General features: G+C 46.0%; 1 protein-coding gene and 1 non-coding gene across 12 annotated transcripts in view; both read left to right on the top strand.

Annotated features, from left to right (window-relative positions):
• Positions 1-6,602, top strand: part of TRAF3IP1 (TRAF3 interacting protein 1) — an 80,227-nt gene extending 73,625 nt beyond the window's left edge. For 10 of the 11 annotated variants that reach the window (XM_055291139.2, XM_055291132.2, XM_055291135.2 and 7 more), the window contains 2 exons: positions 3,373-3,593; positions 4,526-6,602. In XM_055291139.2, the coding sequence (XP_055147114.1) occupies positions 3,373-3,593; positions 4,526-4,691 (387 nt within the window). In that variant the 3' untranslated portion in view covers positions 4,692-6,602. Of the gene's footprint in view, positions 1-3,372; positions 3,594-4,468 lie in introns of all 11 variants that reach the window. The other variant, XM_055291134.2, reaches the window with a different exon arrangement.
• An 11,950-nt stretch (positions 6,603-18,552) lies between these two features.
• On the top strand, positions 18,553-18,655 carry LOC129488926 (U6 spliceosomal RNA). The gene has a single exon (XR_008659770.1). It is a non-coding gene; the product is annotated as a U6 spliceosomal RNA (small nuclear RNA).
• The last annotated feature ends 5,778 nt before the right edge of the window (positions 18,656-24,433 follow it).

Below are 24,433 nucleotides of genomic sequence, written 5' to 3' on the forward strand. Positions count from 1 at the left end.
TGTTGGTCAGGCTGGTCTTGAACTCCTGACCTCAGGTGATCTGCCTGCCTCAGCCTCCCAAAGTGCTGGGATTACAGGTGTGAGCCACCGTGCCTGGCCAGTCTGTTCCTTTTTATTGGTAGATAGTTTTCCGTGGTGTGGATGCACCACAGTTTAGTTAACCAATTACCTGTTGAAGGACACGGGGATTGTTTCCAGTTTGTGGCTACTTTGATTAAAGCATCCATATGCATTTGTGTACAGGTTTTTCTATGAACATGAATTTTCATTTGTTTGGATAAGTGCCCAGGAGTACAACTGTTGGTTGATACTGTAGTTGCATGTTTAGTTTTATAGGAAACTGCCAAACTGTTTCCCAGAGTGCCCATATCTTTTTACATTCCCGTCAGCAATGAGTGATCCAGTTTTCCCTAACCAGCATTTGGTGTTGTCACTATTTTTTATTTTAGCCATTCTGATTGTTGTATGGTGATGGCTCATTGTGGTTTGAATTCGCATTTCCCTAATACCTAATGATTTCAAACATATTTTCATGTGTGTGTTGGCCATCCTTATATCTTCTTCAGTGAAATGTCTGTGTCTTTTGCCCATTTTCTAATTGAATTATTTACTTTCTTGCTGTTGTGTTTTAAGAGTTCTTTGCATATTCTAGCTATCAGTCCTTTATTGGATGTGTGATTTGCAGTTGTTTTTGCTCATTCTGTGACTTACCTTTGCAGCTTCTTCCCAGGGTCTTTCGCAGAGCAAACATTTGAAATTTTTGTCATGCTTTTAGTGTCAAGTCTTTGAACTCTTTGCCTAGTCCTAGATCCCAAAGACTTGTTCCTCCTGTGTTTTTTATCTTAAAGTTTTATAGATTACATTTAAATCCATAGTCCATTTCGAGTTAATTTTTTTTAAGATATGAGATTAGGTCAACGTTTTGTTTGTTTGTTTGTTTGTTTTGGCTTATGGATGTCCACTTACCCCAGTGCCAAATGGTGCAAAGCTCTCTCTGCCACTAAATTGCTTTTGTACCTTTGTCAAAGATTGCTTGGGCATATGGACATATTCGTATGGATCTACTTTTGGATTCTCTGTTCTGTTCATTTGATCTACGTCCCTCTGTCAGTACTGCATTGTCTTGATTACTGTAATTGTATAAAAAGACTTGAAGCCTACGTGGTGGCTCACGCCTGTAATCCCAGCACTTTGGGAGGCCGAGATGGGAGGATCACCTGAGATCAGGAGTTCGACACCAACCTGGCCAACATGGTGAAATCCCATGTCTACTAAAACAAAAATTAGCTGGGTGTGCTGGTGTGCGCCTGTGATCCCAGCTACTCGGGAGGCCGAGGCAGGAGAATCCCTTGAATCTGGGAGGCAGAGGTTGCAGTGAGCCAAGATCACACAACTGCACTCCAGCCTAGGTGACAGAGTGAGACTCCATTTAAAAAAAAAGCCTTGAAATTGGGTAGACTGGTTATTTCTGTCTTTATTCTTTTTCTGAAAATGTTTTAGCTATTGTAGTTCCTTTGCCTTTCCGTATAAATTTTAGGATAATCTTGTCTATACAAAAAAATTGGCTACAAGTTTGGTAGGATTTGTATTAAACATGCATATCGGTTTGGGGAAAATTGATATCTTCACTATGTCGAGTCTTCCAATCCATGGACACAATGTGTCTTCTCATTTATTTAGATTTCCTTTGATTTCTTTCATCTGCATTGTTTCGTTTTCCATTTCCAAGTCCTATACATGTTTTGTTAGATTTACAACTAAGCATAGTCTTCTATTGAACAATTGTCAATGGCATTGTATTTTTAATTGCAGTGTCCATGTTTTCATTGCTCGTATATAGAAATATAGTTAATTTTCATATGCTCATCTTGTGTACTACAACCTTGCTGAACTCACTTATTAGTTGTATGAGTTTTACGTTTTACTTAAAGTCCCAATTATTTAACTCTTTCTATGTTCCAGGCATTATGCTAAAGCTTTCTTGTACTTGTCCAAGCCAGTAAATGGTGGAACTAGGATCTTGATATATAACTCATTTATCCACTTCATTAGTTCATTTCACAAATTCTTAAGCAGAGCTTATTTGAACCACAATGAATCTAGACAAAAGGTCCTGCCCTCCTGAGCCTACAGTCTGAAACTAGCAGAAGTAATGCAAGTGATTATGTAGCTATGATGTGTTCAAATTAAATAAGTTGATTTGTTACAACTGAGTGCATTTACTAGCTCATTCTGTAAGTGGGTGAGGCAAGGAAGGGCACCTTACCCATCTGGAGTCTGGAGTGGGGTAGGGGTGTCCAGGGAGGGCTTCCTAAAGAAACAATGTTGCAGGGCATGATGGCTCACACCTGTAATGCCAGCGCTTTGGGAGGCCAAGGCAGGAGGATCACTTGAGCCCAGCAGTTTGAGAGCAGCCTGGGCAACATAGTGAGACCCTGGCTGTAAAGAGAGAGAGAGAGAAGACAGAAAGGAAAGAAGGAGAAAGAACTCATGTTAATTTTCCCAAGCTTACTGATTCTTATCAACTCACATCAGTTTCTGACATTCAGAGATGTCTGTGATCAAAGCTCATATGAAGAGAATTCTAAATGTTGCATGCTAAAGAACCCGGGAACTCCTGGCCCAAACCGCATGCAGCTCCCCCTTCATCTCTGCGTCCTCCTCACCTGCTTTACCTGCTGCTGTCTCAACCTGACCCCTTCCATCTGGCCCCTGACCCCGGACTCTGTGGCCTCCCTGAGTGGCCAGCACAATCACGTCTAAGTCGACCTGACCTTCTGCCTGCTGGGTGCCTGCTGGGTGCTGCTGGGTGCTGCTGGCGCTGGCTCCCCTGCACATTCTCCATGCCTTCCTTTCCGTGGCACCAGTTTCTGCCTCTTCTTTGGGTTTCTTTCCCCTTGCCCCTTGGCAAGCTGGGTTTTGGAGTCATTTGGGATGGAAGGTGGGCCATTTGAGGAGCTGTAGGGTCACGCCCCCTCTCTGTCAGTCTATTTGGGAAAAATCTTCCATGTCACTAAGTTCTTGTAACAGTAGCTACAAAAGTTGCTTGTTAGTTGGGAACTGTAATCTGCCTGTATAGAGATTTGCCCTTAGATGGATTTCCAGGTAAAGACAGACCCCTGTCCCCATTGAGCAGGGAAGGAGTGGCCCCTCCCTGGCAGTGCTGTGTCCTCTGATGGCATGCAGCACTTCAGAGTTACTCTGTTAGGCAGCATGGCTCTCCCTTTGCATGGGAGTGAGTGTCCCACAGCCAGCACTGTCTGCACCTGCGCCTTTCCTCCCAGCCCCATGGCCGTGTGCTGAGTGCACCAGCCCTGTTCTGCCTTTGGACTGAGGAGGCGTGTTCCTCTTCCAATGTCTCCCTGACTGTAGGAGCGATCTCTCTTTGAGTCAGCATGGAAGAAGGAGAAGGACATCGTTTCCAAGGAGATAGAGAAGCTCCACGCGTCCATCCAGACCCTGTGCAAGTGTGCACTTCCCCTGGGGAAGATCATGGACTACATCCAGGAAGACGTGGATGCCATGCAGAATGAGCTGCAGCTGTGGCACAGCGAGAACAGGCAGCATGCTGAGGCATTGCAGCAGGAGCAGAGGTGGGGAGTAGCAGGGGGTTAGTAATGGGGAGGGGGCCCTGCAGCAGGAGGAGAGGTGAGGGGTAGTAATGAGGGGTGCCCTGCAGCAGGAGCAGAGGTGGGGGATAGCAGGAGGGTAATGGGGAGGGGGCCCTGCAGCAGGAGGAGAGGTGAGGGGTAGTAATGAGGGGTGCCCTGCAGCAGGAGCAGAGGTGGGGGCTAGCAGGAGGGTAATGGGGAGGGGGCCCTGCAGCAGGAGCAGAGGTGGGGGGTAGTAATGAGAGGGTGCCCTGCAGCAGGAGCAGAGGTGGGGGGTAGCAGGAGGGTAATAGGGAGGGGGCCCTGCAGCAGGAGTAGAGGTTGGGGGTAGCAGAGGCAGGGAGTAATGGGGAGGGGGCCCTGCAGCAGGAGTAGAGGTTGGGGGTAGCAGAGGCAGGGAGTAATGGGGAGGGGGCCCTGCAGCAGGAGCACAGGTAGGGGATAGTGGAGTCGGGGGAGTAATGGAGGAGGAGTCCCTGCAGCAGGAACAGGTTGGGGGGTAGCAGGAGGGTAATGAGGAGGGGGCCCTGCAGCAAGAGCAGAGGTGGGGGGTAGCGGAGTGGGGGAGTAATGGGGAGGAGGCCCTGCAGCAGGAACACAGGTGGGGGGTAGTGGAGGGGGGGTCCCGAAAGTCAGTGGGGACTTTGCTGCATACCCCCTTGTCCCAGAGGCTGTTCTGTATATAATTTAAGGACTTCAAGATTATCATTGAAGAAATATTAACTGCTGCTTTTATAAATCTCATGTTTGACTTCACTTTTGGTTGTGGCAGGGGTTGTGAAAATAAGAAATAAATATCCTTTTCTTTGGATGAAATGAATAATTTACTTCTGTTGTCTTTCAATGTCTTAATTAAGAAGCCAACACACAATGAGATGAGAGAGTGATGAGCCGCTGGTTTTGTTCTCCCTCAGTATCACAGACTGTGCTGTGGAGCCCTTAAAGGCTGAGCTCGCGGAGCTGGAGCAGCTGATCAAAGACCAGCAAGACAAGATCTGCTCTGTGAAGGCCAACATCCTCAAGAATGAAGAAAAAATCCAGAAAATGGTATATAGTATCAATTTGACTTCCAGAAGGTGAACACTCAAAAGTTTCAGAGATGAAAAGTCACCTCAGTTTAAAAGCAAAAAGGAAGATAGAAAATCATTACTCTTTTAAGTTCCAGTTTGCTAAGAAAATGAACAGTTTACAGTGTTATTATCCAGCTAATTTTCAGAGCTTTAAAACTGTAAGCATGTTAAGTGTATTAAAAAAAACATGTTTTCTTACCTCCTTCCAGATGGAATACTGGCTAGTTATAAATAGCGCTTCCAAACACCTCTGTGAAAAGTTTTTTTGAAAGCCTGTTCTTTGTGTTTCTGCTGTAACCTGTTTAGTTCTGTACTAGAACTCTCTAGCAGGTAAGTGGTGTGGGCATACCAAGGGAACAGTAGTCCTTTATTTTGGTTTAGTGGAAAGACTTTCAGAGCTCCGTGCCGAATGAAGGATGACTGTGTACTTTTTGATAGGCACTTGATAAGTAGAATGAGGCCTGAAAATGAATACATTATATTTTTAGTTAATTTCCATTTGAAAGGGCTAATCTCAGCCTGTCTGCATATAAGGTACCTATCAACTGGATTGTTTTCGTTTTTGTTTTTTGACCTCTTTGTAATTGCATGTACTTCTCTATGTAATTTTCTTCTTGATCTCTACTATCTTTTGCTTGTGTTTCTAGTCCTTAAAGTTCATCAATTTAAAAAGGAGATTTCAGGATGGCCTTTATGGACATTGTCTGGACATACATCCTCACTTTCTTCAGCATTTTACCCTGGTTTTCCTCAGACAGAGGCTAGCGCAGCCCCCCGGAGTCCTTGTTTTCCTTAAGAGAGTCTCGCTCTGCAAGGCGTTGGTGTCATGCCTTTTCCTTTGCGTGGGTGTGCACACCTGAGAGACGGGTAGCTTAGGAAAAACAACATAAGGAAGACTTAAAAGGATGCACTGATTTATGACGTTTTTTGATGTTAGCCATTTTTTTGGAAATTGTTTTTTAAAGCAAAAGTTTTTTAAAAAACATAGTTTATAGTTTTTCACTTACATATACTATTGTAAATACTTAGCAGAGTCTGAAGTTACTGTATAAAACATTTCATTGTGTTTGAAGACATACTTATGGGTCTTAAGGTCTGGGTCCTAATACTTTTAAATAGTGTATTTATTATGTAAACTAAGGAGTGCCATTTAAAGTGTGAGGATTGCCTGAAAAGGTTTTGTTTCTTTTTTTTTTTTTTTTTGAGATGGAGTCTTACTCTGTCGCCCAGGCTGGAGTGCAGTGGCGCAATCTCGGCTCACTGCAACCACCACCTCCTGAGTTCAAGTGATTCTCCTGCCTCAGCCTCCTGAGTAACTGTGACTATAGGCGCACGCCACCACGCCCGGCTAATTTTTGTATTTTTAGTAGAGATAGGGTTTCACCATATTGACCAGGATGGTCTCCACCTCCTGACCTCGTGATCTGCCTGCCTCGGTCTCCCAAAGTGCTGGGATTACAGGCATGAGCCACCGCTCCCGGCCGGGTTTTGTTTCTTTAAGGATTAGCACAAATGGCACCGTTGGGTTTTTCTTCATACAATTTCCAGAATAAATTCTGTACCAAGGTTGTTATATGATTTTCTGAGCTGTATAAGTTCAGGAGCAGATTATTAAGATCTGCCATTCTGAAACGTTGGTCTTTTTCTCTTTCCTATAGTGCACCATAAAATTCTGTTTGATCAGATTATATTAAATACATTTTGGGGGAGTGGAGGGACATGAGTTAAGTAGCCCTTCGTGTATTTATAATCTCTTTTCTGCTGAATCAAATGACTTAGCCATGACCCTGAATGGATCTTGTTTTACTTCAAGTTAAGATGTCTGCCTTTTATGAATTTGTATATGTGAATAGAATTTGGGGGTTGCAAAAATTGCATACATTGTATGTAAGTAAAATTTTTTATGAAGTAGTCTGTCAAATTGTATCATAAAGTTTATTTTTCTTTTATACGTAAATCATTAAAAATAATCACATATTTTTCCATAAGTGTATGGATTGTGCAGTTCAATTCACACATGGAAAAATCATAAGCATTTGGATTTTTTATTTTCAAATGTGTGTGTTTTGTTTTTCTCGTGAGGAAAGCTGAGGGAAATACATCTTTTCATTCATATTATGACACATCTCTTTTCAGTATGAATTGAAGTTTTATAAGATAGGTAAGCATTTATCAGAAATTGTAAGACCATTTGTGAAGTTTTAGAAGGTCTCTACACGTGATTGTTACTGTATCTTAATACACACTAGATCCTGATCTTATTTAATTTGAGAAATTTCATTTTTCTCTTATTTTGAGACAATACACAAATGGGATTATTAAGTATTTTTCTATACTTTGGTTTATAAGTTTTCAGGGAGTACTGGAGTCATACTTCAGGAATTTGAATTTAAAAGTTGAGCTGATGATAATTTATATTCAAAGGAAATGCATAATAAACCTTTGTAAGAAATAGTTCACAACTAAAATGCAGCTTTCTACTTTGATATCATCCTTATTTTTCTTTTTAATAATCAACTTTTAAAAACTGAAATCTATGAAGAAAAATGATGTCACTTGGTGACATGAAGTGCTACTTAGGATTTGGGTGATATGGAATTGTAGCCAGTGTATTAACGAGTACCCCTGAACTATTCCAGTGCTACTTTTCTGAGCTGCCCTGGACTGACGGGGTTTATCTTCTGTTGGTTGATGTGCACAGTGTAATGGCACACGAATAAGAGAAAAGATGGCCAGGGGCTTTGAGCAGCTTTGGGATCAGTAGCCAGTGTGAGCCAGCAGCAAGCAGGATGAGCAGCCTGTTTGAGCTTCCACAGGAACCTGCTTCAGAAGGAGGCCACGCCCAAGCAGGATCAAGGCTCAGCATGTCACCATCAGGAAAGACACAAAACACTCAGACCTGGACTTGGCTCCCTCCCAGACTCTTCTTTCCACACCCAAAAGTGCAGAGAGTAAATAACCTTGTTCATGGCACCTCTACGTAGACCACTGTGGGCTCCTCTGAGGGGATGTCCAGCAAAGACTAACGTAGCAAAGCAGAAGTAAGAAAAATTCTAAGTCAAGCATGAGCCAGCTAAGTCGGAGGGGAAGGAATAGCTGTTCTCAGCGATTCTCAAATGTAACTACTTGCTACATTTGGGCTCTGAGTTTAACTCTATCCTAGGATACAGTTTATTAATAAAAACGTTTTATATTTTTCTAAAAGGTGTTTCAATAAGTATGGTTTATGCAAGCTTTACATTGGGGCATTAGTGAAGCCCCCTAGTCAGAACCCCTTTTTGATTATGTGTATTTTCATAAAGGGAGCTTGGGAGGGACTTTAGTTTCTTTTAAATTCAGCAAGAGAAATTTAAATGTCTTTTAAAGCTATAGAACTTGACCGGGTGTGGTGGCTCACGCCTGTAATCCCAGCACTTTGGGAGGACAAGGCAGGCAGATCCCCTGAGGTCAGGAGTTTGAGACCAGCCTGGCCAACATGGTGAAACCCTGTCTCTACTAAAAATAAAAAACAATTAGCCAGGCGTGGTGGCAGGTGCCTGTAATCCCAGCTACTTGGGAGGCTGAGGAAGAATAATTGCTTGAACCAGGGAGGTGGAGGTTGCAGTGAGCCGAGATTGCAGTGAGCCGAGATTGTGCCACTGTACTCCAGTCTGTGTGAAAGAGTGAGACTCTGTCTCAAAAAAAAAAAAAAAAAACTATAAAACTTGTTTTGGCCAGCCGTGGTGGCTCATGCCTGTAATCCCAGTATTTTGGGAGACCGAGATGTGAGACTCACTTGAGCCAAGGGGTTCGTGACCAGCCCTGGCAACACAGTGAGACCCCATCAAAACAAACAAAAAAGCCGGGCCTGGTGGTGTGTGCCTGTAGTTCCGGTTACTCAGGAGGCTGAGATGGGAGGATCACTTGAGCCTAGGAGGTTGAGCCTGCAGTGAGTCATAATCATGCCACTGCATGCCAGGCTGGGTGACAGAGCAAAACCCACTCTAAAATAATAATAGTAATACATAAAACTTGTTTTTAAATCCATATACAGAGCTGAATTCCAAATTGGTTATCAGTTTATTAAACCAAGCAAATTGGTCTTTCTGGTAAGAAAATGGAGTTCAAAAGAAAGTTAAAGTACACATATTACAAGAAGGTTGTGCTCTGGTCAGCAACAGCAGAATCACATCCTTGTAAATGAATGCAGTCAAATGTGTGTGTCCAGATTGGCGGGCGTGCGGTATTGGCGAAAGCACCATAGAAACCTCTGGGTGTCTTCTGACGAAGCTGGGCACCCAGAGCCATGTGATTCCAGGAGATGCTTGTGGAACGAGGCTGGGCTGGCCCTGCCCCACTGTGCACAGGGATGGTAGGGTCTGATTTATGTTCTCCAGAAGCCAGGCATGACACCCTGCAGATAGTGCTATGTGTAAGTTTTTAAAGAAAATTATTCTTACTGTCAATCAGTATCAGTATCACCCTTAGTCGTGCCACGTATTCATGTTGGCATAACTAATTCATATTCCTAAAGTATTCATTTCTTCTTATTTAAAGGGCTTTTAATGGAAGAGGTAATATATTAGCATGGATCCACAATCACGGTTAGCTGAAAGGGTCCTCAGTGAGAGGTCCCCTCCCGTGGGCCCTGTCTGCCTTGCTTCTCCTTGCCCTGTAGGCAGCCATTTGCATTAGGCTCTTGTACAAGCAGATAAGAATATTTACTTTTATACCCACGCAACGTACAGTTTCACAAAAGGTCATAGTCTAGATACCCTGTTCTGAACCTTGGCTTTTCGGGTTTATGCAGTCTGTGGGGACCTCGGAGTGTCCACCCTAGACACCGTCCTCACTTCTCTCCAGGCTGCGTAGATCTCCCTGTGCGGCTGCCTGGCTTCTCCTGCTGGCTCCCTGGCGCTCAGTCACGTGGTTTCTAGTCTTCCGCCATTAAAAGCAATGCCGCCGCGAATAGCGTTGTTCTCCCGGCATTTCTTATGTGTGGAGAGATACCCAGAAGTGAGACTGCAGGGTCAAAGCACAGTGCGTCGCCATATAGGTGGGTGTTGCCAGATGCTATTTTTGGGATGGTTCCATGTTCCTGCACCAGAAAATATGTGGAAGTGCCTTTTCCCTGCAGCCTTCCAGCAGCGGATGGCCACACGTATAGATTTCCACCACTCAGGCGAGAAAGAGGATCTCAGCGTGTTTTCATTTGCACTTTGGCATTTTGACTGAGTTGTAGCCTCTCTTGAGGTGTTTAAGGGTCATTTGCTTGTTTGCTTTTCTGTTCTGTGAGCTGACTGTTCAGCTCATTTGCCCTTTATTCTGTTGGACTCTTGGTTTTCCCTCCTGGATTTCTAGAAGCACTTCGTGTTTTGAGTTCATACTATTCCCAGATTGCCTTTTGACTGTGCTATAGCTTCCTTCCCCCAGTGCGATGCTGGACAAATACGAAGGACAGTCCTTGTGATTTTATAATTGGTCCGATGCTTCCAGGAACGATGGCGACGGCTGTTTTCTCGTGTTAAAAACAGACTCTTCTGATCCTGGTTACAGAGAACCTCTAGCAGGAATGGATGTTGAATTGTTCTTGCCTGTTCTCACCTGTTAAGGTGATCGCATTTTCTCTCCTTTGGCTTAGTAATGTGCTGTCCTCGATTACCCAACATGAAAATATCCTGCGTTCATAGATGAAGTCCTGTGTGCTCAGGCGGGCTGTTCCTCCATCGTTCTGAGTAGTTCTGCACACATGCCTGAGTCCACTGTTTCTTGCTGCCCAGGGCTTGTCAGCCGTCAGGCGGGTTGGGGGCATTACTCTGTTGCTTGATTAACCCCAGTCTTAGGTGGACACCGTGTCCCTGGGTCTTGGCTACAGCTCTGGAACCAGCTTGCATTCCTGCCCCTCCCCCAGGAGTCAAAGTCTCCTATTCCTTCCCAGCTACAGGGGCTCCCCCAGTGCCCTAAGGCTGACAGGCTTCTCACCTGCCCCTGCACCGTATTTTCTGTCCCAAAGGGAGAAGATTCCAGCAGGAGTTCTGTGCCCTCCAGCAATGACTACTGTTGGAACCTTCTCCCCTATGGGACAGAAGACACCGTTCAGGGGCATGTCAGAAGCCTGACAGTCTTAGGGAATGGGGAAACCCGCTGGAGCTGGGAAGGGAGTAGGAGACAGGGCCCATAGGGAAGAAGGGTCTTTCTCAGGTGTGCACAGCAAGGGACACTTCAAACTTTCTCCAGTCTTTCCTGAGAGGTTTTGTGGAAACAGCCTTGGGGAGGCAGCTGACCCCTGTTGAGGCCCCGGGGGCTTTGCATTCTCTCTCCTGGAGTACACTTGTCCTGCAGCCGCCCCACTGAGCTTTGCTCCCCAGGCTGGCCTGCACTCTCCCGCCTCCTCTGGCAGCTGGCTGTCTGTCCTTAGGTTTGTCCAGCTGTTTTTCATCTGCAGAAATTCCAGCCAGGCACGGTGGCTCACACCTGTAATCCCAGCACTTTGGGAGGCTGAGGTGGGCGGGTCACCTGAGATCAGGAGTTCGAGACCAGCCTGGCCAACATGGTATAACCCCGTCTCTACTAAAAATACAAAAATTAGCCAGGTATGGTGGCATGCACCTGTAATCCCAGCTGCTTGGGAGGCTGAGGAAGGAGAATCGCTTGAACCCAGGAGGCGGAGGTTGCAGTGAGCCAAGATCATGACACTGCACTCCAGCCTGGGTGACAGAGTGAGACTCTGTCTCAAAAAAAAAAAAAAAAAAAAAAAAAAATCCAGAGTTTAAATTCTGAAGTCGCTGCTTACTACTTCTGAAGGTGTTTCCTAGGTCTTAACCCAAACTAGGTTGAGAGGCCCTTGACACAGATTGACTTTGAAAGTCTGGCCCAAAGTGGTGCCTCGCTTTTCACCCCTGGCCTCTGTATCTTGTTCATGGGTCATGCCACATTGTTTCTGAAGCACAAACAAGGTTTATTATCAACAGTAAGTGGCAGATCTGCGTGGGTTTCAAGTTTGAAAAGGAAGTAGCTGAGGCAAGAACCACAGTGTGTGTGCCCCGCGGAGCCCACAGCATAGGCCCTGACAGCCGGGCCTCCCGTCCCACCACCGGCCTTCTGGGGGTGGTGGCTAGACCCCTCCTCCCCTGCCCAGTTTTGTGGGTGGTGGGCGTAGCTTCAGGCCTTCTTTCACCTTTTGGGCTTCATTCCTCTCCCCTGCCAAACCGCACCCCTGCAGGGTAAATTTTGCCCCTTCGTGAGGTGGTGTGGAAGAACACAGAGTGTGGGCTCAGGACACCCTTCCTGTCAGGTGTGGATGTGTGATTTGGGGTGCTGCTTTCTGTCTCTCCTTTGAGCCTCAGTTGTCCACTGACAGGTCATCTTAGCCACGGGGAGCACATGTGGCTCATGGGTGCCTGGTGATTGTTGGTGTGCGGTGCGCTGGCAGTGTGTGCCGTGCTGTCCCTCACCTCCGTGGTTGGCTGGTGGGGCCTGGGGGCTCCTGCTCAGCTCCGACCCTTCACGACCAGCTGCCCGTGGCCCCGTCTTGGTGGATGGTCTCAAATCTCATCTCCTAGGCAGAGAAGTTGATGGCTGAAATGTGCCATAAAGACACAGTGATGTTCAGAAATCCTCCCCCACGTTTGGATAGCTTGCTATTAGCATGTTCCTGTGAGGGACGGAAACAGCAGCCTAAGCTGAGGACTCACAATGAAAGGAGAGCCCAGGCCCCACCTCTGAGGATGGATGGACCTCAGGTATGGGCAAGTTTGCCTCGGCCTCGGCCTCTGGTGGGGTGGGGGGCTCAGGCCTGTGGGTTGGGGGCTTGGCCTCCTAAAAGACAGACTTTTTAATAAGAGAAACAGCCCAATTGAACGATAGAAGAAAGAAAGAAATAGGCAATCAAATAATCACAAAGCATGAGAAACCAACTTTGCTGTCGAGAGAGAAGGTGGCAGAGATTTGGGAATCCAGACTGGAAGAGGAGTTACCTGGCTTCCCAGCGGCACAGGCACTGCCATGCCCTTGGCCTTGGCTGTTGGCTTAGGCAGGTGGCCTGACTCTGGCCTCCCTCTCCCACCTGCTTGGTTGGGTTCAAGAGTGCTGGCCTCACCTTGTCATCAGAGCATACGCGCAGCACCAGGTGGAAAGTGCGAAGGGCAGCCCTCAGCACACAGCACATGGCGTGCTCCAGGCGGACCCTGGCTCTGGTTTGTGATCTGTGTAATGTAGGTTAATATCACAGTTGCACACATCTTTCGATCGCCAAAAATTTAAAAATTGATACTATTTGGAGTGGTTGAAGATGTGGGGGTGTAAATGGTGTGAGACTTCTGGAGGAGATTTTGGAAGTACTTCTCAAATTTAGAAATATTTTGCTGGTACAAGAAAAAGCTGGAGCAGGGACATGGCCCCCTATCTTGAAATAACAGGTCTGGGGTGGAGGGAGGGTTGAGCCTGTTCTGTGTGGCACCGGAACCTATGGGTGGGAGACAAAGGGAGACTGACTTTGGCTCTGTGTACGGAGGGAGCCTCCGTTCCACCAGGGTTCAAAGATGACGGGACAGCCCCTCATCAGGTAGATGGTGAGCTCCTCGTCACAGGAGGCGTGCAAGCAGGCCAGATCTCCACGCCCCCATTGCACTTTCTACCAACTGCATCAACACGTCAGCACCCACGTAGGCTTCAGGCCTTGGCAGATGTGACCTTCAGGAGCCCCCAGGCAGATGGAGCCTGGGCTGCAGTTCCTGCCTGCCCCTATCCCCCACCCCCTGGAAGGCCCCTGAAGTCTCCAGTCCCTCCTCACTGCTCAATGTTTGCCCAGGGAGTCCTGTTCGGCCCCCAACTTGTCCTTCAAGCTGGGGAATGAATCTCTTCATTCCCTTTTGAATAGAAACCACCTTTTGGGGAGGTTCCCCATGGTGCAAGGACACGAGACCACCTTGCAGGCAGCCTTCAGTGGCCTGCACCTCTGAGAACAGACTGCATTTGCCAGTTTTCCTACTTCACTTTCAAGGAGCCTGTGTAAAACCCCTTCAGAATTGGGGGTCTTCCAAAAATTTTATTCAAACCCTGGGCAAAGTTACCCTCTGTGACTGTGTGCCTGACACTGGCCGCCTGTGTTGGCTGCAGCTGCCCTGCAGTGTTCCAGGGCTTGGCACCTCAGGACTTGAAATTCCCTCTGTCGGGGAAGTCCCTCTGCTGTTTTGTTGGAGCCACAGGGAAGAAAGAAAAGCCTCCTGGTGTGCGGTTGTTGAGGAAGACCTTTGGCGCCTACTTTCTCAAGTGAGCCTCCCCGGGGCTGGGAGTTGGGCCATAGCCAACCCACAGATGAGGAAACCGAAGCTCATAGAGCAAGGTACAGTCCCTGCCAGCTCTCAGTCCCCGGCACGATGTCCTTTGGGATTTAGGGGCCTGGCTGCGTTGGCCGAGCACATGGCTGGCCCAGGGCCCCAGGGAGCAGTTCAGGAGAGCATGGCCTGCCCATCCCTGGGATTTTTCTGCTTGAGTGTTCTGTCATCTGCATGAGCACACAGCTGAGAAAGGGCAGGTTGCTGAGTTGAGATTAGCGTGACCACTTTTTTGGCTGAGGACACTTGAGAGGGCAGAATCAGACAGGCGTTCCTGCTCTAAACAATTCCACTAGGCTGCATGGCCACCGCCCGCCCTAAACCATGCACCTGAACCAAGACCTTGCTACTTGGCCCATCCTGCCCCGAGGCTGCAGCCGCTCAGTGTGGGAGTGTCCGCAGGGCGCCCAGACCCATTAAGCCCAGCAGGCGTGGCGCCAGCACCCACGGCACTTTCCATAGCCCTCGAAAGTGTTTTTATTTCTTTCATAATCAGAAGAAAAAAATGAACTTCTAGGTCAAAGTAAATGTTTTAATATACAATATTAATATATTCATCTTTACATCAATGCCATCATAAAATCGAATTTTTAATATTTTTTATGGAGGAAGGGCTCCTGAAAGTCATAATGTAGCCCTGAGCCTTGGCTGGTCGCTTGGACTCGCAGCCATCCCCCGTGTGGCTTGGACCCACCGCGAAGCTGACCTCATTCTACTCTCCAGCCCAGCGTGCGCCCAGGGAGAGGAGCAAGCTCTCATTCTCCGGGTGGGTTTTCCATTTCCAGGGATTATGGCTCTAAAGAAAAGCGTCTTTGGGACAGTTTCAATACAAACACCAGGATGCTTTTAAAAATAGAACTTTCAAATAAAATCTCTTTAACCATGGATTTTAAGCATTAATCTCGTTCGATAGTTGCAAAATCAAAACCTTCCGTCAGCACGTCGACCTGGATCTTGCAGCCCGTGGTGCTGTGCAGGGAAGCTCTCTTCTCAGACGCCTCTTGAGCTGTGGTTGCTTCTCAGCCCCAGTTCAGAGCATAGTCGTATGGGCGAGGCTTGTGAGCTTGTGAGCCAGGCCTTTATTCCTCCACGAGGGCTCTTTCCCATTGCCTGTAAAACTGCACAATCATTTATTTCTATATTTTCCCTATTTTTACACCTGCCAAAACATCCATTTGTGGTGGTAAAATACTTGGACTCCCTAGCAGTGAAATGAAAAAGGTTGTGATTTATATAAAGAGCAGAGTGGCCTCTGGGGTGAGTTGGGCTGAGTTAAGGTCCCTGTAACCTCCAAGATGAGCCTGGCAGGACACAGCTAGTGGGGCACGTCCACAGCTGCATGGTGGCCTCCAGGCCATGCTTACCCACTCTCTTCTCCAACCCCCAAAGCCTTCTGCTACTGGCTGGCGTGGTGAGGGCCTGGGCACCAGGAACAGGGCACAAGGGGCACTCGTGGGCTGGGGCTGGCTGTACAGTGAGAGTTAGACATTCAGGAATGTTATGAGCCATTACATTAAAACACAAAGGTGAGGAATAGGGAAAACTAATTTTTTACATTTTCCTTGTGTCCATGCCCTGAGGTGATTTATATCTTGGACCTCAGGGGGAAATCCTGGGGTGTATGTACGATTGTGCATCTCTTCTAACTCCAAGTTGGGTGAAATCACATTCGCTGAAGGCGAGAGTATTTACACCATGGAAATTGACAGATGCTACAAGTCAGGGCTTGACTTGTTTTGTTGTTTATCTAATTTTAAGAAAGTGATAGCGTGAAAGTGAGTGGAAGGAATGCTCGGTAAACATGAAGCAAATGTCAAAGCCAGCCGGGCGCGGTGGCTCACACCTGTAATCCCAGCACTTTGGGAGGCCAAGGCGGGCAGATCACCTGAGGTCATGAGTTCAAGACCAGCCTGGCCAACATGGTGAAACCCCGTCTCTACTAAAAATACCAAAAAATTAGCTGGGCGTAGTGGCGGGCAATCCCAGCTACTCAGGAGGCTGACGCAGGAGAATCGCTTGAACCCGGGAGGCAGAGGGTGCAGTAAGCCAAGATCACTCCACTGCACTCCAGCCTGGTGACAGAGCAAGACTCCGTCTCAAAAAGAATAAATAAATAAAACCAAATGTCACAGCCGTGTTCACAGCCATTCCATTGTGACGAGCACAAAGCAAATGGAGGAAAATTCCTCCAATATTCAGAAACTTATCCAGTTCAACAAAGAAGTCCCTCGGGTCATTGCAAAACAAGTGCAGTTCCTATGTAAGTCTTTGTTGTTTCACTTTACTCTTACTTGTTAAAAGAAATGAAAATAACCAGCATTTGTGTCCGAACTAAACTTGTCAATTGGAACCATAGGTTGGCTATGAATACAAGAGTTCAGCAAAAATCAAAAGCATTCTGTGAGAATCAATTAGCTATATGGAATTCGTAATAAAGAGTGTTGTATATTTTGTCACAATCATGTGGCACACAATTCGGTGAACAAGGGACAGCATATAGGACGGTGGTCCTCTTAAGGCCACAAAGGAGCAAATCTAGAAACCTGATATATTGCAGTTGATATGGGCATTGCAGATCAAGTAGGGGAAATGGTTGATATTCAGTAATGGTGCTGGGACATTTGGTTTTTCATATGAAAAAATATATACACAAATAAGAATATATGTACCATCTAGGTTTCTGTAAGTACGCACTGGTGAAATTTCATATTTATTATTAATATTTCTAGGTTGGGCGTGGTGGCTCACACCTGTAATCTCAGCACTTTGGGAGGCCAAGGTGGGTGGATCATGAGGTCAGGAGTTCGAGACCAGCCTGGCCAATATGATGAAACCCCATCTCTACTAAAAAAAATACAAAAATTAGCTGGGCATGGTGGTGCATGCCTGTAGTCCCAGCTACTTGGGATGCTGAGGCAGGAGAATCGCTGGAAGCTGGGAGGCGGAGGTTGCAGTGAGCCGAAATCGCGTCTCTGCACTCCAGCCTGGGCGACAGAGCAAGACTGTAAAAAAAAAAAAAAAAAAAAATATATATATATATATATATATAAAATTCTCCTCCTCCTAGGTGGGGAGGACACTGTCTCTGGTTTTGGTCCTCCCCTACTGGAGAGCTGGGACAGGTGCCATTGAAAGCTCTAGCCCTCACCCCTGTGGGGCGGGTGGGCAGTCAAGGAATTCAGGCCCCTGGAAAAGCGAGACCTTCTTCAGCTCCAGAGCAGCCCCTGAAAATCCTCTGGGTCGCTGGGGATTTGCCCTCCTTTCCAAGATCATCTCCTAACAACAGGTTCTTCAAGTTACATTTCTCCCTGAGTCCCCAAGCCCGTGTAAAGAGCCAGTTCCCTGGATCTGGGAAGGCTGGGCTGGGGGTGTGGATGGAAGGTATGTTGGTTGCTTTCCAAATGACTACACCTGTCCTGCTTCCCCATCAAACAGCCTCTGAGTTTACAGCTCCTTCAGGCGCTGTTTTTGTGAACAGGCACATTTAGGGGCTTTGGATGTGGCCTTCCTCCCCTCAGTTCAGCGGGCTCCAGGGAACTGGGTATTGAGGTATTCTCAGCGGTCCAATACCTTCAGCTGGGGGCTCCAGAACCAGCGAAGAGCCTGAGAACGGGGGCGGGGGATAGGGGAAGGAGAGTGAGAGGCATTGCAGACAGATCAGAACTGGCCTTGGCGAATCTAGGTACAGAACCCAGGCTGCCCCTACCCAGGGTCCTGCCGGGTGGCATCCCTCACCTGGGAAGGCAGGATCGGGAGGGTCTCTGGTGTCTTTTCCCTGGGCACCCAGTGTCCTGTGGTTTATTGTGTTTGTGTGATGGGCGTCAGTCCTGCAGCAGCACTGGGAGGACAAGAGGTGGGGCCTGGGGGCTTGTGTTTCCCAAGCCTTTGCTGCTGTTATCTTAGTTACCTTTATTGTTTTCCTTTCTGATAACCGAATTCATATTAATTCATCTAGAAAACCATACGAAGAAGTAAATAAACATCACTTGTAAATCCCACCATCCAAAATTGACCACAATTTATAATGCTAGTTGCTGGTATGTATTCATTTTCTCATCGTGTGTGTGTGTGTGTGTGTCTGTGTGTTTTACAATCTTGTCTATTACAGTCTATTGTCCGTATAACAAACACAGAAGCACCCGCTTATACCATTGGGACTACGGTGCTTACAGTGTTACGTAATGTTGACTTCTTTTTATTTTCCGTAAACAATTTTACTACATTTCTTCCCTGTCACTAACTGATGTTCTCTTAACCATGATTTTAAGTTTCATTGAAGGGGCACCTTATTTTAGTTCAGTTGCATATATTTTCTCATTTCTATAATAATTTCTTCTTTAGTGCATTATGAAATACATGCTTCTGTTTTTTTTCTCCTGGGTTATCTTTTTATTATTGATTTCTGATTTGATTGCATCTTGGTGAGAGAATGTGGCCTGCCCAATACCGATGCTTTGAACGGTGTGGAGGCTGCCCTGATGGCCCAGCACATGGTCACTTTCATGAAAGCTCCATATATTTTTTTCACAACTTAATTACTTTATTGGGCTTAACGAATAGCACTTCCTGCTCACTGTACTAAAATTGGAATGATACAGAGAAGGTTAGCATGGCCCCTGGGCAAGGATAGCACAAAATTTTTGAAGCATTCCATATAATTAAAAAACAATATTTTGACATATCATTATATTTTTTACTATAAAATACACATAACAAAAATAACCTTTTTTTTTGAGACAGAGTCTCACTCTGTTGCCCAGGCTGGAGTGCAGTGGCACGATCTTGGCTCACTGTAACCTCCACCTCCCAGGTTCAAGCGATTCTTATGCCTCAGCCTCCCGAGTAGCTGGGCCTACAGGCATGCACCACCACACCTGGTTAATTTTTTTGTATTTTTAGTAGAGACAGGGTTTTGTCATGTTGGCCAGGCTGGTCTCAAACTCCTAACCTCAGGTGATCCACCCACCTCAGCCTCCCAAAGTGCTGAGATTACAGGTGTGAGCCACCCTGCCCGGCCTACCATCTTAACCATTTTTTAAGTGTATAGGTCAATGGCATTAAGTACATTCATACTGTTGTACAGCTGATCCCTAGAACTTTTTCACCTTCCAAAACTAAAGCTCTGTATCCACTAAACAGTAACTTCCCATTTCCCCTACCCGCAGCCCCTGGCACCCACCATTCTACTTTCTGTGTTTATGAATCTAACTGCTCTAGGAACCTCTTATGAATAGAATCATACAGTATTTATCTTTTTTGTGACTAGCTTGTTTTACTAAGCATAATGTCCTCAAGGTTCATCATGTTGTAGCATGGGTCAGCATTTCCTTCCCTTTTAAGGGAGAGAATAATATCCCATTGTATGTATATACCACATTTTATGTACCCATTCATCCATCAGTAAACGCTTGGGTTTTTTCTACCTTTCGGCTATTTGAATAATGCTGCTATGAATATGGATATGCAAATATCTGTTTGAGATCCTGTTTTCAATTCCTCTGGGTGTAGCTCAGAAGCAGAATTGCTGGATTGCTTGGTAATTTTAGATTTAATCTTTTCAGGAACTGGTATACTGTTTTCCATAGTGGCTCCACTACTTTGCACTCCCACTAGCAATGTACAAAAGTTGCAGTTTCTCCATATCCTCACTAACGTGTGCTATTTTCATGGTCCCTATAATTTTGAAAAGGACCTGTACCTTCACATGGTCGGGCACAGTGTTATATCTATATATGCCCATTCTGTCGAGCTCGTAACTGTTTTGTTCAAATCGATATGCTAATAGATGTTTTTTCTATTGGATTCACCATTTAATGAGAGAGGTGTTTTAAAGTTTCCCAAGTACTACGATGAACAATTTATTTCTCCTTGTAGTTTTTTTCTGGCTTATATATTTTTCCATCCTTTAAGTCTTTCTGAATTCTTATATTTTAACTGTGTGTTTTATAAACATTGAGTCAGGTTAAGGTGTGGTGACTCACGCCTGTAATCTCAGCACTTTGGGAGGCTGAGGCAGGCAGATTGCTTGATCTCAGGAGTTTGAGACGAGCTTGGGCAACATGGCAACACCCCATCGCTACTAAAAATATACACACACAACACACACAGACACACACACAGACACACACACACACACACACACAAATACAATAGCTAGGGTGGTGGTACATGCCTGTGTGGTCCCAGCTATTCTGGAGGCTGAGGTGGGAGGATTGCTTGAGCCCAAAGGGGGAGTAGGTATGGGAGGGGGCCAGGGGTGCAGAGGTTGCAATGAGCTGAGATCGTGCCACTGCACTCCAGCATGGGTGACAGAGAGAGACCTTGTCTCAAAAAAAAAAAGAAAGAAAAATTGAGTCAGTAGTCTCTGTTTTTACCTGGAAAGTTTATCACATTTGGATTTATTATACTATCTTATTAAGTGCTATTTTAACCACTTTTTGTTTTTCCTCAACCTCATTTTTTCTGGACTTCTTTGGGAGACAAAAAGGTTTTATCCTCTTATATTTCCTAGATCTGTCTAGTTTGGAGTTTGTACATTATATGACTGTTATTTTAATAGTTACAGTAGCTACTTTAACACTGGTAGTTTACAAAGTCTAAGCTTAATTTCTTTAGCTTTCTTCAAATGATACAAGGACAATCCCAATTTATATGCTATATTGTCCAGTGTTTCCATTTTATCCTGTTTTTAAATTCACAAATTAAACATTCTATTGTTTAGGCAGCCAAGGTTTGTCAGAATTTCTCTACCTACTTACCAATATCTGCTCATCATTTCTTTTAATTTTTATGGGTATGTAATAGGTACATATATTTACGGGATACATTCATCATTCCTTCTTGCATCAAATACCCTCCATCTGGGATCCTTTTCCATCTTTCTAAAGTTGATCCTTTAGAATTTCCTTTAAGGGATACAGGATATGACAAGCAGAATTGTCTGGAACTAGCCCTAGAAGCTCACTCAGGGTGGCCTGGATAAAGAGTCAGTTAAAACCACCGCTGCCCCCACTCAGCCTGCCGTCTTTCAGTTGGGGGGAGTGATGCAAGCTTGACATCCTGTGGGGCTCAGGTGTGGGGCAGCTGGCTTTCTCAGGCAGCAATGAAAACAGCTGGCGCCCAAGTCCCAACTGCTGCTGCCTCAGCAAGTCATCCCTCTCCTAATAGGTCACTTCCTGTTTGCCTTAGAGGGGTAGCAACAGGGGCCGGTGTTTCTCCTTGAAAGGTGAGCTGTCTCTGTGTGAGCAGAACGAGGTAAGGTTGGGGTTGCAGGCTCCCTGCTTTTGTGTCTCTTGCTGCCACTTGCCCATGTAAGCTTCTGATGCAGGATTTTTCTTGGCTGCTTTGCCAGCTGGAGACCTCTGGTCAGCCACACCTCTGCCTGGGCCTTGCTTGGCCCCAGGTTTGCCACAGGAGGCACCCTACCCACTCAGTCCACCAGGCCGCACCTGGCTTGCACACCGGGCAGACCCTGTGGCCACCATGACTGAGTGCTCAGCCCCCGGCTAGAGGGTGTGTGGGGGTGAGTGAGTGTGGGGTCCAGCACTGGCACAGGAGTAGGCTCTGTGTGGGGCTTGTGGCTGGACCAGGCATGTTGCAAGCTCCCGCAGTGAACTCTAGTGTACAGATGAGGAGAATGCAGTCACATCAAAACAGGGAGGGCCGCAACCTTGAAGCCCCAGAGGCCCTGCTACATGTGCTAACAGGTCTTATAGGCCTGCCGCAGCCCGACAAACAGGGGTGTATTAACATCTCTGTCAGTCTTGTTGCCCTGTTCTGGCCCATGGCTCTGGGGCTCACCCAGCCCTGCCACTGCTTCCTGTTGGTGTGGTGCGGCCGCTAGGCATTGATCATGGGTGGGGAGGGTAGGGGGCTACAGTGTTACTGCCATCTTTGTACCCGAGTTCAGCGAGGTCCCGAGTGCTTGTCCCACATCCAAGAAGAATGAGATTACACTGACAATTGAAGGGTGAGAAGGGTGGAGAAGAGTTTTACTGAGTGATGAAACAGCTCTCAGCAGAGATTCAAGGATGGTCTCCCAGAAGAAGTCGTGTGGTCTCTCTGTCAGTGTGGCTGGGTTTGGGGCTTTTATGGGCTCAGAATCGGGGTGTGTTATTGATTGGTTTGTGAGTATGCAAAAAAGGCTAAAACAAAGGCACAATTCAAAGGTGGGCATGACAGTGTAAAAAACCAATTAGGGAAGGGTAGGTATATGTAAAATAGGTGAAGGGTGGGGATCAATCAGAGGAAAGTGCGCCAAATGGGAAGAGAGGTTCTCAATTCGGTCTGTGGACTTATCCAAGACTGGTAGCTTGGCTTTCGGGCTTTAAACTGTGTTTGGTTTGAAGGTGGGGTTTCACTAGGGACCTGCCCACAGTCTGCCTAAGAATTTGTCTACCTCCTTCTCCTATCACTTCCCTGATAAAGCTTATTCCTTAATCTATCCTGTGTTTTGTTGGGAAATCATCTAAGATCTGCTTCCTGGCAGGTGGTGACCACCAAGAGACCCACCTTTTAGACAGTGCCTTTTAGTGATAAACTTTGTCTATTTTGTCATCATACCTGAAAGGTAGTTTCACTGAGTCTAGAATTCTAGGATGACAATTGATCTCTTAAAGCACATTGAAGATGTCATTCTAGTGCATTCTGGCATCCACTGATGCTGTTGAGAAGTTGGCTTTCAGTTACATTTGTTTCCTATGTGATCTCTCTTCTTTCTCTGGCTGCTTTTTGAATCTTTTTCCTTGGTGTACTGTAGCCTCAAGACTTCAACATGCATTGAAGTGTGCTTTTATTTAAATCTTGCTAGGGATTTACTGAGATACCTGGATTTCTAACTCTGGAAAAATTTCATTCCCATCTCCTTTAATATTGCTTCCTCTCTTCTCTGTTGACTCCCTTCTTGAACTCCAGAGCAGATGCTCCTTAGACCCTCCTACCCCAGCGACCATGTCCTTCACTTCTTGTCTATATTTTTCTATCTCTGTCTCTTGGTTCTATAGTTGGGATGATTTTTTTAAATTTTTTAGATTTCATTTATTTTTTAGAGATGGGGTCTCACTCTGTCACCCATGCCAGACAGAGTACAATAGTGGGACCATAGCTCACTGCAGCCTCAACCTCCTGGGCTCAAGTGATCCTCCCTCCTCAACCTCCTGAGTAGCTAGGACTACAGGCACATGCCACCATGCCTGGCTAGTTGTTTTTTTATTTTTCTTTTTGTAGAGATGGGGTCTCATTCTGCTTCCCAGGCTGGTCTTGAACTCCTGGCCTCAAGCAGTCCTCCCACCTCAGCCTCTTGAGTCTCTGGGATTACAGGTATGAGCCACCTTGCCTGGCTAGGATGATTTCTTGAGCAACGTCTTTAAGTCCACAACCAATTGCCTCTTTAAACATATCTAATATACTTTTCACTGCAACCATTTAGTATGTTTTTTTCGACCACTGTGTTTTTAATTTCATTTTAGAAGTTCTGTTTAATTTTTTTTTCAAATATACTGGTTCTTTCTGTGAAGTCTCTTGGCCCTTGTTCACATTTTCTTTTTTTTTTAATGATCTTATTGCATACCAACTTTGTTCACATTTTCAGGCTTCTCTTTACTACTTAAACATTAAAGTTGAAATTGACACCTTCCCCAGCCTGGCACTCCCTGCGCCCTTCTCCTGTGTGTGTCTCCCCAGCCTGGCACTCCCTGCGCCCTTATCCTGTGTCTCCCCAGCCTGGCACTCCCTGTGCCTTTCTCCTGTGTGCGTCTCCAGGACACAGGTGTGTCAACTCCATGGCGGCCGGGACTTTTGTCTCTCTCACTTTTGTCTGTTTATCTCACTTTTGTGTCCACTGAACAGGGCTCAGTAAGCCAGCACTGGTTGGATGGATAGTAGCTTCGTATTCAGTGTCTCGTCAGTGTCTGAAGCCTGTGAAGGACCCTTTTGCTGACTCTCCCTCCGTGTGCACTTTGCTATTTTTGCCCCAATGACAGGTTATTTTTCTTGGAACTTGATCTGTGGAAATTCTTTGAAGCCCAGGTTGAAGTGGGCTCTAGAAAGGAGCTATATTTGCTTCTGCCAGTTGCTTGGGGCACTATCAACCTAGAACTGCTGTCACTTAGCTTCTTTGCTTGAGAGTTTTCAGAACATCAAAGTGTGAATTTTGGTGGGGTTTTTGACCTAAACTTCATGTCAGGCCCAGCCTGGGCTAAGGTTGAGATGAGCAGGCTTTATTGCTGAGCCAGTATTTTAGTTCTTGTTACTTCTACCTCCACCTCCTCCTCAATGTTATCTTTAAAATTTTTTTTGTGATAAAATACATGTAATATATAATTTACCATCTTAACCACGTTGAAGTGTACATTTCAGTAGTGTCAAGTGTGTTCACATTGTTGGGCAACTGATCTCTAGAATGTTTTCATCTTAAAAACGGAAACTCTATACCCATTAA

Source organism: Symphalangus syndactylus, chromosome 8 (genome assembly GCF_028878055.3).
Source record: "Symphalangus syndactylus isolate Jambi chromosome 8, NHGRI_mSymSyn1-v2.1_pri, whole genome shotgun sequence".
In the NCBI taxonomy this organism is placed as follows: domain Eukaryota; kingdom Metazoa; phylum Chordata; class Mammalia; order Primates; family Hylobatidae; genus Symphalangus; species Symphalangus syndactylus.